This window comes from Leishmania donovani, chromosome 26 (genome assembly GCF_000227135.1).
Source record: "Leishmania donovani BPK282A1 complete genome, chromosome 26".
Lineage (NCBI taxonomy): Eukaryota > Euglenozoa > Kinetoplastea > Trypanosomatida > Trypanosomatidae > Leishmania > Leishmania donovani.
In genome coordinates, this window is record NC_018253.1 from 910,852 (window position 1) to 925,895 (window position 15,044).

At 63.9% G+C, this 15,044-nt stretch overlaps 1 protein-coding gene across 1 annotated transcript; it reads left to right on the forward strand.

Annotated features, from left to right (window-relative positions):
- Positions 1-2,447: 2,447 nt before the first annotated feature.
- On the forward strand, positions 2,448-14,399 carry LDBPK_262390 (hypothetical protein, conserved; the record flags this gene model as incomplete). Its single annotated transcript, XM_003861776.1, has 1 exon — positions 2,448-14,399. One exon carries the CDS (start codon positions 2,448-2,450, stop codon positions 14,397-14,399), a length of 11,952 nt encoding a protein of 3,983 aa, XP_003861824.1.
- Positions 14,400-15,044: the final 645 nt, after the last annotated feature.

The following is a 15,044-nucleotide window of genomic DNA, read 5'->3' on the forward strand; positions in this document are numbered from 1 at the left end:
GGGCCTACTGCATATGCTCTGGCGTGTGCGTTTATCGATGGCGTTGCCATCATGTAGGCTTGCGCTGGCCTCGCGGTGTGCTGTTGCGGATGCTGCCAATCGTGTCGGATGTTTACATGCGCATCAACTCTTGTTTTAAGCCTGTTCGCCCCCTTTTCTCCTTGCCGGTCGTCTTCGCCCTCACTTGGGCCAACGTGACGAGGGACACCGTTGGGCATCTCATTCCCCTCACACACGCGCCCCGTACCCTCCTCTTCTTCCTCGTGCTTGCACGCCGACCTGAACACACGTGTGCGTGTGCGTGTGTGCCTCTCACGCGGCAGTAGCGGGGTACTGTGTTCTATGTTCCGTGTTCTCCCCAAATGAACGCGACCGCCGGCACCGCGGCATCAGCCCACGGCTGAACCCTTCCTCCTCGCCTCGCGCTCTGCCGTCGCCGCACGATGGGTAGCGTAGCGCGCTTTGGGGGAGTGAGCGCACAGGCGCGCGGCTTCCTTGCTCTCCAGAATAAAGGCGTGCCAAGGACATACCGAGGACGGCATACGGGCTGCCGCCGTCTCGCACTCGATGTCCCATGCCTCCTTCGCGACCCGCCTGTCACGTGCATCTCTCTCTGTGATGAAATTCGATCCCAACAACGTTGTTCGGTCCTCCTCCTCCTCCTCCTCCGTCTTCTTGTCTGCCTCCTCAAACTGGGTGGTCACGGGTCGTCAACAACGTATGTGACCCCTCCCCCCTCCCCCACGCACACACGGCCCGCAGTCTCATTCACGCACAGCGCAGCACGCACAGTGTCTCGTCCTCTCTATTTCCATCACTCTTTTCGACTGTTTCCACCTCAACCCCCTCGTACACATCCCGACAGCAACAGAAGACAGCATTGGAGAGCGAAGAGAAGACGCGATACACACCCACCCACACACGCACATACGCATATCAGAATTTTGAGAAGGAAACACAACAGACCGAGAGGAGGATATACGGGGCGACATAAAGGGCGAGGGCGGGAGAGAGACGTACATACACACGCACAAGTACAGAGGGACAACCTCTCTACACGACCACAAACTCTTGCGCTTTTATCCTTTGCGCCTCTCTCGCTCTCTTTGTCCCCCCCCCTCTTCTGCACCTCCTCCAACACCTCCCTCCCTCTCCCTCCCTCAATAGCCCTGCGCGCTTCCTCTCGCAAGACAGCCTTTGTTCGAGGCTACGCACGCGCTGTGACGCGGACGTGCAACGCCATCATAGGCGACGGCGGCGGCAAGCTTCGCAGGACCTCTTTCGTGTGCCCGCGCGTCGCCCGTGCGTGCGCCTTGATATTTTTCATCTCTGAGCGTGAGCAGGGGCTAGCCCCCTCGAGTCCTTCATCGATTGCTTGCTGAGCACTCGCTACCAGCATTCGGCTCGCTCGCTCTTTCCGCGTGTGCCTGTGTGAAGTCCGCTACGCTTGCTCCCTTCCCTCTCTCTGCCGATCTCTCTCAGCGCGCTTTCATTTCTTCGCGCCACACTCCGCCCTCCTCCCGCTCTGTGGCACCTCTGTGCGTGTGGCGCGTGTGCTTTGGGGGGGGGAGCGGATCGGCGTTGCACCTCCCTACATCTTTTATATTCCTGGCGCTTCCCCTCTTTCGCGGTGTCTGCGTGTGTGCGACGCACACGCGCGCACACACACGTTTTTCCGTCTTGACTCCTTTCTTGTCGTGCCTGCTACCCCCTTTGTTTTGTTGTGTGTTGTCGTGTGTGCGCGTGTGTGTGTTTCGCATTGTCTCTCGGCGGGGAGCTGTTGGCTCCATTGTGTGTGTGACGGCACGGCTGTGTCTCTGTGGGTGTGTTGGCAGATTTGCAGGGCAACTCGTGCGCTGGATCTCTTCCCTCCTTTCCTTCCCTGACTCACATCTCGCCTCTTGTGTGCTTCTGCGAGAGGGGCATCGCCGGTACTCTTCTCGGTGCTGCGGCAGCGCGTGCCCGCTTGGTCTTTCTTTCCCTCTCTCTTTACTTGTTTGTCTCGCGGAGTCACTGGCTGTGCTGTCGCGGCCACTTTGATCTCTCCCGATCTCGGCATTGCCGTTTGTGTGTGTGTGTGCACCCTGCCGTGCCGCGCTCCCCCCTCACTCTGGCCATCTGCGAGGACTGCATTTCTTCTTGTCGTTGCTCTCGCGCTCTCTGCTTCACGTCCCGCTCGCCCAACAAAGCCCTCCTCCCGCCATCCGGCTGCCACCTCTTCCTCCCGTATCGCTCTAGCGCTGCCGCACGAATCTGACGCACTGCTACTTCTCTCTCGGTCTCTACGCGATTCGATTGCCTTTCGGAGTCTTCGCGCGTGCTTTCAACCTATACACACAGAGAGACTCACAGAGCGGCAAGCCTTGACTGCACGGTGGGGTGCGTGGCCAGCTCAGGCACCTAGGGCAGTGGAGGGGGAGCAACCAGAGGCAAAAAAAGTGGCCGCCATGGAGCCGCCATCTCAGCCCTCAGCGGCAGTGCACCGCGTTCATGCTCGTTTCGACCCCACTACGGCAATCGCAACGTACCGCGTGGAGGAAATCATGGCCATGCCAGCCGATCAGCTGGCCCGCGTCGCGTGGCCGTTGCTGACGAATATGGAGCGCTCTTTGTCCATGAAAGACGTGTACTTCACCCCTCCCATACGCGTAAGCGCGTCGCCGCGGGCAACAGAAGCCGCCTTTGCTGCCGGAATTCAGAGCTGCATGGCGGAGCTGACGGAGAGCCTGTCGCAGACGAACTGCGGTGAGGTGCCGCTGTCCACAGCGCGGCTGCGTGCTGCCGCGTTTGCTTACTTTATTTCAGCTTCGCCAGCCCCCCGAAGAGCGCTGCAGGCATCGTCGCCACGCGGTGCCGCCGGCGCTTCCTGCTCCGGCACGCATGCGACCGAAGCCGTCGCTCAGCATCTGCGCAAGGAGGGACACGCTTCTTTTCCGCCGGCCCTCAGCCTGTCGGCAGATGTCTTCGAGTTCGCCATCCAGTCGCTTGGGGACGCCTCGGAAAGAGAACTGCGCGACATCACAAGCGGTGGAGGGTCCGTGGGAACGCTACCCAACATATCGCGCCCCTATACAGACACTGGTGCTGCCGCGTCGCCTTCGGAAAGCGCCTCTGGGACCGCAGCCGGCGCAAGCGCACCATGTGAGGCTGCTGTGTCGACTCGTGCTGCATCCATACAGCTGGGCAGAAACAACGACAGCGGCACAGCGGATTCCCTTGGCGGTGCGACCGCCGCGTCGGGAGCGCAGTCGCCAAGCGATAGCCACTCCAACACAGCGGCCACAGCGGCAGCCACAACCGCCGCGGAGAGGGGCAAGCAGTCCAGCGCGCGCCCCAGTCGTAGCAGCACCGTAAAGTGCGGAAACGATGATGTCAACGACCGCGAGTGCTACGAGCGCAAGACGCGCCGATTTCTTGCGGAACGGGTCGACATGCAGTGGGAGTCGGTCGTGGCGAGCGTTCTAGTGTCAGACGGAGGCGAGAGCTGCAGCGGCAGTGGTACCACTTCCGCCTCCGCTACATCGTTGTCGTCGGCGCCGCCGCCGTCAGCGGGGGCCGGGGCCTTGCTGCGTCAGAAGATGCTGCGCACGGCGGTGATGCTGTGTAGGCGCGCTCCTACGTGTGCCGAGGCGGGCCACTCGTTTGCGTGTCTACTGAAGCACTCCTTGCGTGCAGTGTCGGCCACCGACGCTATCCGAGGCGCGGACGGCGGCGCTGTTTCTACCCCCGTGCTGCACCCTCCGTCGTGCTTGTCAGCGTACCACGGGCGGCGGTCACCGCTGACGCCGGCGCAGAAAGGAGGTCCTATCCAGCCCATCGAGAAGCGGGAGGCGCACGGGTTGGTAAAGCAGAGCCTGTCGCTCGCAGCGTCCCCCTTGCAGCCGCAGCACACCTCTGTCGCGCAGCAGCAGGCCGCTCTGTGGGTGGAGTTGGTGCTGCCGCTGCTGCACCTCGTGCCCCTTGTCCAGTGGTCACCGGATACACTGACAGAGCTGGGCCAGGTGCTGGAGACGGTGACGGCAACGGCACCTGCCAAACTTGTGGCACTGGCTCAACAGCAGCACCAGCACGGCAAGAGGGCAGGTAGTTGTGGTGCTACTGGTGGCCACGTCGGAGTTTACCATCGCCCATCACAAGGACGCAAGGGAGGGGCCGCTGTGCTCGCTGCAGCAGTGGAGGCTCCTGTCCCGGCAGTGACGAGTGGCGGAGGCGCGGAAGAGGTGGTGAACTTCTCCGTGCGTGTGCCTTTTGAAATCGGCCTGCCAGTCCCTCCTGTGATGACCGAGACCCGCCTGAGCGACTTGGTGCACGACTCAGGCGGCGCGACAGAGAAGAGTTCCAATACTGCGCGACGCGGCGCCGGCGAGACCAGCGCCACCGATCCTGCCGCACTGCTGGCGTACACGAGCGAGAGCGGCCCAAGCACCGGGAACCGCTACCCGTCCTATCCGTCCTCGGCGTTCCACGAGGTGTCTGACGTCCGCGACGACGACGACCACATGGGCGCTGCGGCCGTGACAGAGGAGATGTCGGTGGCGGGTGAGGAGGGCGGCGAAGAGGACGAGTCCGCTTACACGGACGCCGAGGGCGAGTACGCGTACGACGCAGGCTCCAACGCATCCACCACCACGAGCGCGCCGTCGCAGAGCCGGGCTTCTCGTGCAAGCCCGCTGAACGTGTCCGCAAGCAGCCGCGACGGCGAAGACGCCGATGGCGCGGGCGGTGCCGGCGGTGTCGGAGATGGGTTGTTGTTCAACAGCGCGCATGGAGACTTTGACGACCTGCCGTGCCGCCGTCGGCGGACGCAGATGGTGGAGCTGTGCCTGCCATGCGCCACACGTGTGTCGGTGCACCTTACCAACGGGGTGCAGTGGGACCATGCCTTGCGCGGGCGCGATGTGCTGCTCTTGCCGCTGGAGAGCGACGCAAACAGTGCAGAGAGCACTTCCTCGGCGCCGGCAGGGTCCTCGACGTCGAGCACGTCACCTGGCGCGACAGAGGCGCTGAAGAGCAGCTCAAACTCTGCCGCTGTTGGCAAGGAGGCCAAGAAGGATACGCGGCTGCCTGTGTCTCTTCACAGCTTGAAGGAGGAGCACGGCAGTGACACTCTCACCTACGCTGGCCCGTGCCGTGTCGTAATCCCGAGCTTGCCGCAGGACCCGGTGTACATGCTTCCTGGCGAGGTCAGCGCGCAGGTGCAGCTGACCCTCGACACGCGTTGGAGCACCGAATGGACGGTGGCACTTTCCAGTGCGCAGCGCACCGTGGCGGAGCGGCTCTTGGCGTGGATGGAGCGGCGGGTGCACGGGAGCGTTGACCAGCAGCAGCCACAACAGCGGCGCAGCCGTATCGCGAGCTCTTTCCTGCTGCGAGGGGGCTTGAAAGGCGTCATGGGTGGCGGCGCCTCGGCATCTGGCAGTTCACAGGCAGCGATGGCGGACGGCGGTAGCGGCGGTTCCCACGTGCCGATCGCAGCGATGACGACTGCAGCCCTGGCCGGCGCTGCTGCGCCTGCAACGGCTGCTGCTGCGCCACTGGCCGACCCCTTCATCCAGGCGCTGCACGAAATGCCAACGGCAGCGCTGCAGGCGCGGGTGCGGTGCCACACCGTGCACGCCGACGGCGTCCGCGCCGTGCTTTTGGTTATTGCCCACATGCTGCTTCAAGACCGCACCGGGTACCTCCACATGGACCCGCTTACGTGGCATTCGCCGACCTGGTCGGACGCCGTGCGCCGTGTCAGCCTAGCCAGCACCACCGTCGGCGGCATGAACAGTGGTGAGCACGCGCTGGAAGTTGCCTTGTTCGTCCTGCGCAATGTCGCGTCTGGTCCGACAGCCTCGACCGTTTCATCAGCGCAAGTGGTGGATGCGGCGATCGACCTGTTCAGCATTCCCGGACTCACCGTGGCGGATGTGAAAGCGGCGCTGGAGGACCGCCGGCAGTTCGGCAGCACTATGTGGGTGGTTGTCGACCTTCTCACCAAGTGCTCGGCAACGTGGCGGGCACCAAGACACGTGGCGTTAGTCAGTGAGGCGGCGCGACGGCTCCTGCTGCTCGGGTGCACCGGGCCTGCAGCCGCGGCACAGAACCACTATGCATATTCGTCGCCGCACCGCACCACCGGTGCCATCACTGCCGGTGGACTCGCTGGGGCCTCTGCGGCGCCGATGACTACATCTGGTAGCGCGACTTCCCCATCTTTACTCACTGCCACTGCTGCCACCGGCCACTACCTGAGCGTGGTGAGCGGGTGCGGTCGCGTGACCGAGGCAAACCTTCGCCGCGGTGTGCATGCACTCCTTGCACAGCTCTTTCGGCTGCTGCGTGCTCTGCTGCATCGCGTCCAGTCAACGCAGGCCGCTCCGCATCGCTTCTTGCTGGAGCCGTGGGAGTATGGCGCTTTCGCTGCCTTCACAGTGTCGTTGATGTCGACGCCAATGGATGCGACCGACCTGCAGGCGTGCTCCCCGCACTTTGCGGAGGTGGTGACGGGCTTGCTGCCCGCCTTTACACGCCTGTCTCGCACGGATTCGCTGGTGCTGACGAGCGAGACGGCTGAGCAGGAGTTCCTGGTCGAGGTACTCAAGTACGTGCGAGGGCGAATCCCATCAGCGTCGTCGCCGGCCGGCAGTGCGGGCTCTGCAGATGGTAGTGACAGCGCCGAGTTTGGCGAAAACGAAACGCCGGCCTCGCGTGAGCCGCACATCCTCCGCCGCTATCAAGAAACTGCCAGTGGAAACACCGTGACGTATATCAGCTCGATGCCATCCGTCCTGGGCGATGGCGGGGGCCTCTGGGACATCCCGCAGAGCTCCGCGAGCGCGTCGTGGACCCCCGGGCATGTGCGAGTGGAGCTGTGGAACGGTACGAGCAGCGGCTTCTTTATCGGACTCGCCTCCGCCGACGTCCCGCTCGCCGACTGCACACCAGAGACGGACGCCAACGGCATTTACTTTATCGGCGATGGCACCATGCAGTACGGCGACGTGACGCGCCGTCAGCGTCGGCTGCCTCGCTGGCGCGCTGGCGACGTTGTGGAGCTCAGCTTTGTGTTTGCGCGTGGTGGCTGGGACGTCGTAATGGAACTTAATGGCGTGAGCTTGACGCGGCTGACGCTGCCGCGGCGGGACTTCCGCCTTGTGGCGACAAACGTGCGCACCGGCGATTACGTGCCAGGCCTCGGCCACATGCACGTGCTATCCGTCACTCCGGTGCACAGCAGAGGGGGTAAGGATAGCGGCGCTGCTCGGCGCCGCGGTGTCGGCGGCACAGGCGGCCATGCGCTCTCATCAGGCGCTTCATCGTCGCTGTCGTTGGCATCGGCGCCGGCTGACGTCCGCCTCTCCCCTTTTGCGCGGTTGACATTGTTCGGTGTGTCGCTGCTGCTGGAGCTGGTCCTCCACTACCTCGTGCTGCGCAGCTCTCGCCATGTCCGCGCGGCGGCCGCCGCTGCTGGCACTGCTGCCTCTAGCACTGCTGCAGGGCATGGGGAGGGGTTAAGCCTGGTGCAGGCGTGCACCATCCCACTACAGCACAGCGTGCAACAGCTGGTGCAGCTGCTGCACGAGCTCGACAGCACCGACAGCAGCGGTGCCGGTGGCGCCGACGACGGAGCCATGTATCACGTGAAGCACACGGCAGCCAAACACGTTACAAACGCGATGCTGCTCGACCTTGTTGTCACGCTCTCCATCGCGGTACCAGCGTCGCCGGCGCTCTTTGCCACGCATATTGATGTCCTCATCGCTGTCGCTGAGTGCGCGGCCGTGGCACGCAAGACTCGTTCGGTGGCTTTGAGTGCTCTGTACAACGCCATCTCGCAGCGCGCTTCCGCCGCCGGCTGTGACACCGCACCCGCCTCGCTGCCTTCGGCCCCGGCAGCCACATCGGCAGCCGCGCCGGTGAGTGCGAGTGCTGTACAGCGTCTCTGGGCCGCCTGTCATCAGCTCGCCTCCGCCACGCCTGGCTATCAGCCGCGGTTCAACAGCTCGTCGGTTCCGTCGTCGTGCGTGACCGTATTTGCGGGTGGGCGTCGGATTGAGCACAACCAGGCAGGAACCACCAGCGGCAGTGGCGGTGGCGCCGCATCCAGCAATGTGCGCAGCATATCGTACGCCTGCAATCCCATTGATCTGGCGGACCCGAACACACCCGATGTCGTGCGCGTGTCGGTGCGACTGCAGCGCGGCTTTCAGTGCGAGACGCTGGGGCGCTACTACTACTTCGGCCTGGCGGAGATCAACGCGCCGCCGATGGTCACGCCGCTTGACGGTAACGGCGAGCTCATCCTCTACCCGGGTGAGCGGTCGAAGCAGCGCCGGGTGTACTACATCTCCGACTACTTGACCGAGGTGCCCGGCACGGCTGTGCAGCGGTGGGACACGGAGCGGGCAGAGAACTATTTGAACCCTGATACTGGCATTGTCTTCGGTTCTGGCGATGTGATGACGGCTGTCGTGTACGTGAAGGAGCGGTGCATCGGGTTCGAGCGGAATGGGCTGCCGCTAAACATCTTACATCGCAGAATCCCCGCCTCTGTGCGGCACATCTTTCCGTTTGTGGAGCTCTACAACCGCGATAGTCGGGCAAAATGGATGTACCCGCCTGACGAAGCCGTCGTGAGCGCGCGGTACACGATGCGTGCAATGCTGCTGTCGTGGACGCCTCTGGTGCTGCCGCTTGTGAAGGAGCACCTGTCCATCATCACCGCCGCGGCCTCTGGTGCGCCAGATCGGGACGTAACTCTGGGCGTGCTGGGTGCGGATGGAGACGAGATGCAGATGGTATACGTTGCCCCTCCGCAGCTCGACCAGCCTGGCGGTGGCACAACGTCCGTGCACGTTGAACGCTTCGAGGGTGGCATGGTTGTCGTCAGCGACGAGGCTGGGTCCATTCAGCGAGTGTGCGCGGCTGCCCTGGAGCCGGACTCCACAAAGGACGCTTACTCGCTGCCGGCGTTGGCCGCGGTGCGGGCATGCGTGCAGGCATGCGTGCCGGAGCTCGCCGCGGTGGCTGCCGAGTGCCTTGCCGGGTTGAAGCGGACCTCACCAACGCCCTTGGCCACCTCGCCGCGTTCGTTCAGTTATACGGAGGAACACTCGGACGATGAAGCGCGCCGACACGCCTTGCTCACTCATCCGGCTACCCTCTTACGCACACTGCGGCTGATCTTCTCGTTGCACAGCTCATTGCCAGGGAAGGGAAGCAGTGGCAGCAACGGCGGCAGCAACCCCCCCAGCACCGACTCCTGTATAGGCGCAGGCGGCAGTAATGTCAGTGGGCCGGTGAGTGGCATCCCTACGACACCACCATCGACCACGCTTCCAGCGGCGGCGGACAAGGCCATACACGCTCTCTTGCCCTTGCTGGACGCGGTCTTGCCAGCGGCACAGCTGAACCTGCCGCCGCATGTGTTGCTGCGTGAGTCGTGGAACGAACTCTGGTGCAACCCACACCTGCGCGAGCGACTGCTCATTCGCGTTCCGCAAGCCAACGCCCCCGAGGCGGGTGCGACGGGGGCGGCGAGCGCGTACACGGAGCCTGCGGGCACGACCGCGCTCACGAGCGTAAAAAGGCTCGAGGACCGTCTTGTCGGTCATCGACGTCGCGGACACGCGCTCTTGTGCCCGACATGCGGGGAGCGCTGGTCGGCCTGCACGGCACGCCACTCCGCGCCGTCGAGCTGGTGCGACCTGCTCGATCGCGTCCTGCGGCGGCTGCAGGAGCAGCTAGCGCACCCGGAGGACCAGCCCGCCTCGCCGTACTGCAGCTGGTATACTGAATGGACGGACGGCCCGCTCACTGCAATCAGCCATGCCACCGGCGCTGGAGGGCTGCCGCAAAGCGTGCCTGCCGCAGCAACCGCCGCCGCCGCCGCCGTGGCCGGTGTCGAGAACGAGGTGGGGGCAGGTGGCGAGGGCTATCACAGCCGGACGTCTCCCCAGTCTTCCGATGCTATGCTATGGGAGGACGCCGATGATGAGGATGGAGACGATGCGGCCAGCGAGGCGGCGGCGGCAGATGGCCACGGCGTGCCAGCTGTGGAGGCCGAGGAGGATGCCGACTCTGGTGACGCGGCAGCGCCAGGAGACGACTACTCGGTGGCCTCAGGCGCTGAAGCGATGACCAGCGAACTTGTTGGGCCGCCTCGGGTCGAGGATAGCGACGAAGACAACCAGGACGAGGAGGACGAGGAGGACGAGGAGGACGTTGGAGTGTCTGCTCCAGCTGCCACCAGCGCCGCACGCGAGTCCCTTGCTGTCGCCGGAGCAGGTGGCAAGAGGGATGCGGAGGCACCGATGACATTGACGATTCGCCGCGTGCAAAACGACGCTATCGAGGAGGACGACCGCGCGTTGGTGGAGGGATTCGGTGAAACAAAGGAGGCCTCCTTCACCTTCACCGGCTACCTCGTCTCATCGGCGGTACTGCATGGGCGGATGGAGTTCGACCGCATCAACCTGCCCGACGGTGACGGCCCCGACGGGGCCGCCAGCCAAGAGTGGGCCTGCTCCATGTGCACTTTCATTAACGAGCCTTCCGCTGTGCGATGCGCTATCTGCTCCAACGCGCGTCCAGGCGCGTCGTGGACGTGCCCCATGTGCAGCTTCGCCTACAATGCCCTTGCGGCAGCGACGTGCGTGACGTGTGGATGCATGCGGCCGAGCAGCGTGCGACGGCAGGAAGCGACGGGTCTGTGCTGCTACTGTACCGAGTGTCATCAGCGCGAGTACGCTCGAGATTTTCACGCGCTGCGCCATCGCCACTTCTGCTCCAGCTGCGCCCGCGTGACGCGGTGGCTTCCGAAGGATAGGTTCTCCACCACCATTGAGGCACGCCTCACCGGCGACGGCGCCACATTGGAGTTCCAGTGGGCGCTGGACGGCTCCAAGATAATTTGCTTCGGTCTGCAAAACCGCGCGTACAACGCTGACGTCTTGTGGGGGCTTGTCGAGGCGGCGGCCCAACAGATTGGGTCGTGCGCCGCTGCGGAGGTGGGCCGCTATGTCTGTCCTATCCCAGAGCGTCCGCTCACCTCGCATCTGGCGAAGCCGCAAGAGCGCATAACTGCATCGGCGGCACCGGCACCTGTTGAGCCGTGCATTGTCGGCGCCATCGTCCACTATGCGAGCGCCATCCTTCTTCGCTACGCGGCGTTGCTGCCATCCAGCCAGCTGTCTCAACCAGGCTTCTTGCGTCGCATTCACGTCTGCTCAACAGACTGGCTGGAGAGCTGGAGCCAGTTCCCGGCGTCCACCGTCACTCCCATCTTTTTCCAGTGCCTGCAGATGCTGCAGGATGGCATCCGCGAGCCGGAGTTAGTGTCCACCATCGCAAGCGTCGCACTCGCGTTGATCCGGCAACAGCCACTCGAACTCGCGGCTGAGAAAGACGCGTTACTCTACGCGCTGTGCCTGAACGTTGTGCGACACGGCGACACGGCGCAGCGTAAGGCCAGCTACGAGTGCCTGAGCGCATTGATGGAGGAAAACGCATGCGCCCGCTTGAACGTGCAGCCGTTGGTGCAAGTGCTGTCGATGGAACCCCTTGTGGAGGGCCAACAGCGGGCAACCGTCCTGGCACTTCTTCACCACGCGTCTATGCGAACCACTTCAGCAATTGCGAAGGCCAGCGCGTGCCTGGCACGCACTGTGGTCGCGATGGAGCAGCGGCGCCCACTACCGCCGATGCTGGGCAAGCCGTTTCCGCACGTGGTGGCTTTGACGGAGACGCGCCTCAACGAGGCTGGGGAACTGCTTGTGGGTCAGGTGCGCGGCAGTGTTGGCGTGGCGCCAACGAAAGGTGGAAAGTTCTACTACGAGGTGGAGGTGCCGCCGGATTTCGCCGACCGATCGAGGACTGTGGTAATGGGGTGGGGCACGCTGGAGCACGAGCGCATCGCCTCGGCGCAGCACGTTGGGTCAGACCTGCATTCCTGGGGATACAACTGTCGCGAGCACCTGCGCTTGATGATGACAGAGCAGGCGATGCCCGTGCCGCGACGCCCGAGCGCCGGTGACGTTATCGGGTCCATGATTGACCTCGAGGCGATGATGGTGTGCTGGACCATCAACGGGCAGGAAATATCGTGGGTATCGGTGCCGGCTCAGGGCGACGGTGAGGAGATCTATCCATACGTGAGCGCCTCCGTTGAGCCGCACAGCCTCAAGATCCGCCTGGGCAACACGCAGTTCAAGCCAGCCGGCTATCAAGACTACTCACCGCCGTCAGACAAGCAACTGTGGGGTAGAGACGACGAGAAAAGCGACGGCGGAAACGATGCGAACGACGCGCAGGTCGGCGCGGCCGAAGCTCTCCCGCAGACGTATGAATTTTATCAGCAACTCAGTCGTGCTCTGGAGGAGGCCTCCATCACGTCCCTCAGGGAGTCGTCTGTGCTGCCGCTGCTCGACGCGGCTAGAGCGCACAGCGTGCTTCGCCAATACCCACTCTTGATGGAGGTGGCCGGCTCGGCCACTGTCGGCGACCGCGAAGAGCGCTTGGCAGCACCTGTGAACATTCACGGCCTGCTTCTATACATTCAGCAACTGCGCTGCGTCCAGGAGCTGACCATCATCGTTGCACGCCACCTGTGGCTCATCGAGAAGTCGCCGTACCTCATGTCCTGCTACCGCAAGGCAACAGACCTTCTCTTCAGCAGCGGTCGCTGGACCATCTTCGAACTCCAGCCGGGCGGCAGACCCAAGTACAACGGCGGGCACGCTCTCCGTGTGCTCGTGTCGCTGCGCAAGGCAAACCAGGTGCGCGCCGAGGCAGACGCGGCGTGGATAGCAGAGCACTCGGCGCTGCTGCCGTCCCCTTCACCCGCGCTATCGCCGCTGTCGCTTCCCTCTCGCCAAAACTCTCACGCTGACGTTGCCGCCGTCTTGGCAGCCGTGCCGCCGCTGGTAGACGGCACTAGACAGACAGGCGAAGCCGCGGCGGCGCGGTCTCCATTTGCAGAGGAGGCGCCGGCGGCCTTCCCCCACGACGTCCACGACGCCGGCGAGGACGACGACGCGGAAGACGACACGGACGACTTAGTGGGTGACATGGAGGATGAGGATGAGGACGCCGAGGAAGACGAGGGGGACGTGCTGTCTATGCACGCCGGCAGCTCGGGCAACGAGCGGCGCAACAGCCTGCGCGACGTTTTCGGCGACGCCTCCTCCTTGTCGCCGGAGGAGCGACGGCTCCGCTGCAGCGTGACTGGGCAGCTTTTCACACAACTGGAGAAGACACGCGTGTACCAGCGAGCACGCATGTTTGCGGTGCAGCTAGAAGGCACACTCGCGCTGGACGCTGGCGGCGTAACGCGCACCATCATGAGCATGATCGGGGACGAGGTGAGCTACCGCTTTATCCGCGGGGTGCGAGTGGATCCGCTGCTGCCGCTTTTTCAGCTGTGCAGCCACAGCACCATCTTCACGGTCGTTCCGAACATGTCCGCGCTGTACGCGAGCGAGGCGGCCGATGACGGCGCCGAGGGCAGTGTGCTGCGTCGCATGTTCGAGTGGCTTGGCAAGATCATGGGCAACATGGTGCTGTGCGGCACGCTGAAGGCGTCGTTCGACTTTCCTCAGATGCTATGGAAGACGCTGACATTCCAGGAGGACACGATAACGCTGACCGACTACGCGCACGACATAGACGACAACATCATAGCCGCACTCGAGGACGAGGAGTTCGTGCTCAGTGATGACTTTTTTGCGTCCCTGCCGGAGCACGTGCGGGCGAGCCCGGCGTTGCTGCGCAGCCTGCAAGGCGGCGGCGCCGGTGCTATGGACGGCGCCGCCGCACCGTTTGCCGCCCGCCCGCTGCGGCCGTACGCCTGCATGACTCCGGGGGTGAGCATGCATGACATGAGCCACCTGGTACTGGAGGAGCTGGAGGATATGGCTGCCAGCGCGGAGGCGGCCGAGGTGAACCGGCGCCGTGCCCTTGCCCAGGAGGCACTGCTCCATCAGTACGACCCCGCGTTCTTGGCAATTCGTGCTGGCCTGACCTCTGTTGTTCCCGCCACTTCGTTGCGCTCCGTGCGGTGGGAGGACCTGCGCGCGCGTGTGTGCGGCACCGGCGCCGCCTCGAGCGAGCACGTCATCGCGGAGCTGGACATGTCGCCGCTCTCCCTGTCCATGCGCGCCATGCTGACGGAGGTGCTGAACGGTTTCACCGAGTCGCAGCTGGCGCGCTTCCTGCTTTTCTGCTCTGGCCAGAGCCGCATCCCGCTGCCGGAGAAGGTGCTGGTGGAGTGCGGGGACGAGCCAGGACGGCTGCCGACGGCGCACACCTGCTCTCCCATTTCGCTGCTGCTGCAACCATGCACAGCTGCCGCGGACTTGCAACGCAGTCTGGAGACGTGCCTCAACCACGCGGCGGAGTTCGGCTTTGTGTAGAGGCGGTATCTCCGCGTCGCCACCGCAGTAGACGGGGAGGGGAGCCCATGCAGCGTTGCTCCTGCCATGCTATCTGCTTTTCTGCCTTTGGTTGCCGTATGTACCGATAGAGGCGATGATGAGCACGTCTGGCGATACGAGTACGCCGGGTGAGTCTTCGTTTACGCTGCGGACTCTTACCACTCCGCCTTCTGCCTTCCTTCTTCCCTTTCTCTTCTGCTGCCGCCACGGCAGCTGTGATGCCTGTGCGCGCGTGCGTTACGTCGCTGCTACCTCGCCTCTCTTTTTCTTCGCTTCGCCTCTGGAGGGCCGCTGTGGAGCACCGCGTCTCGCGCAGTTCTGTTTTCGCGTTCCCCTCTCCCTGTTGTTGCCGCACGTGTCTGCTTCCATCTGTCTGTGTGCCACTTGGAGTGGGGTGCGTATGCGCTTGCATCGGCGTTGCTTTCCTCGCCAAACTCCCCATGGAGCTCGGCATAGCTCGCGTATATACCTGCGCTGACTTCAACGTTACCCCAATAACACAAGAGGCGACTGAGGCTCACATCCTTAGCACATCGTGCGGGGCTCTTCGGCTCCTTCCAGTCACCCCTTGTGTCTGCCCTCCTCGCCAACAGCAGCTCTCTTGTCGAGCTGTCGCCGCCCTCT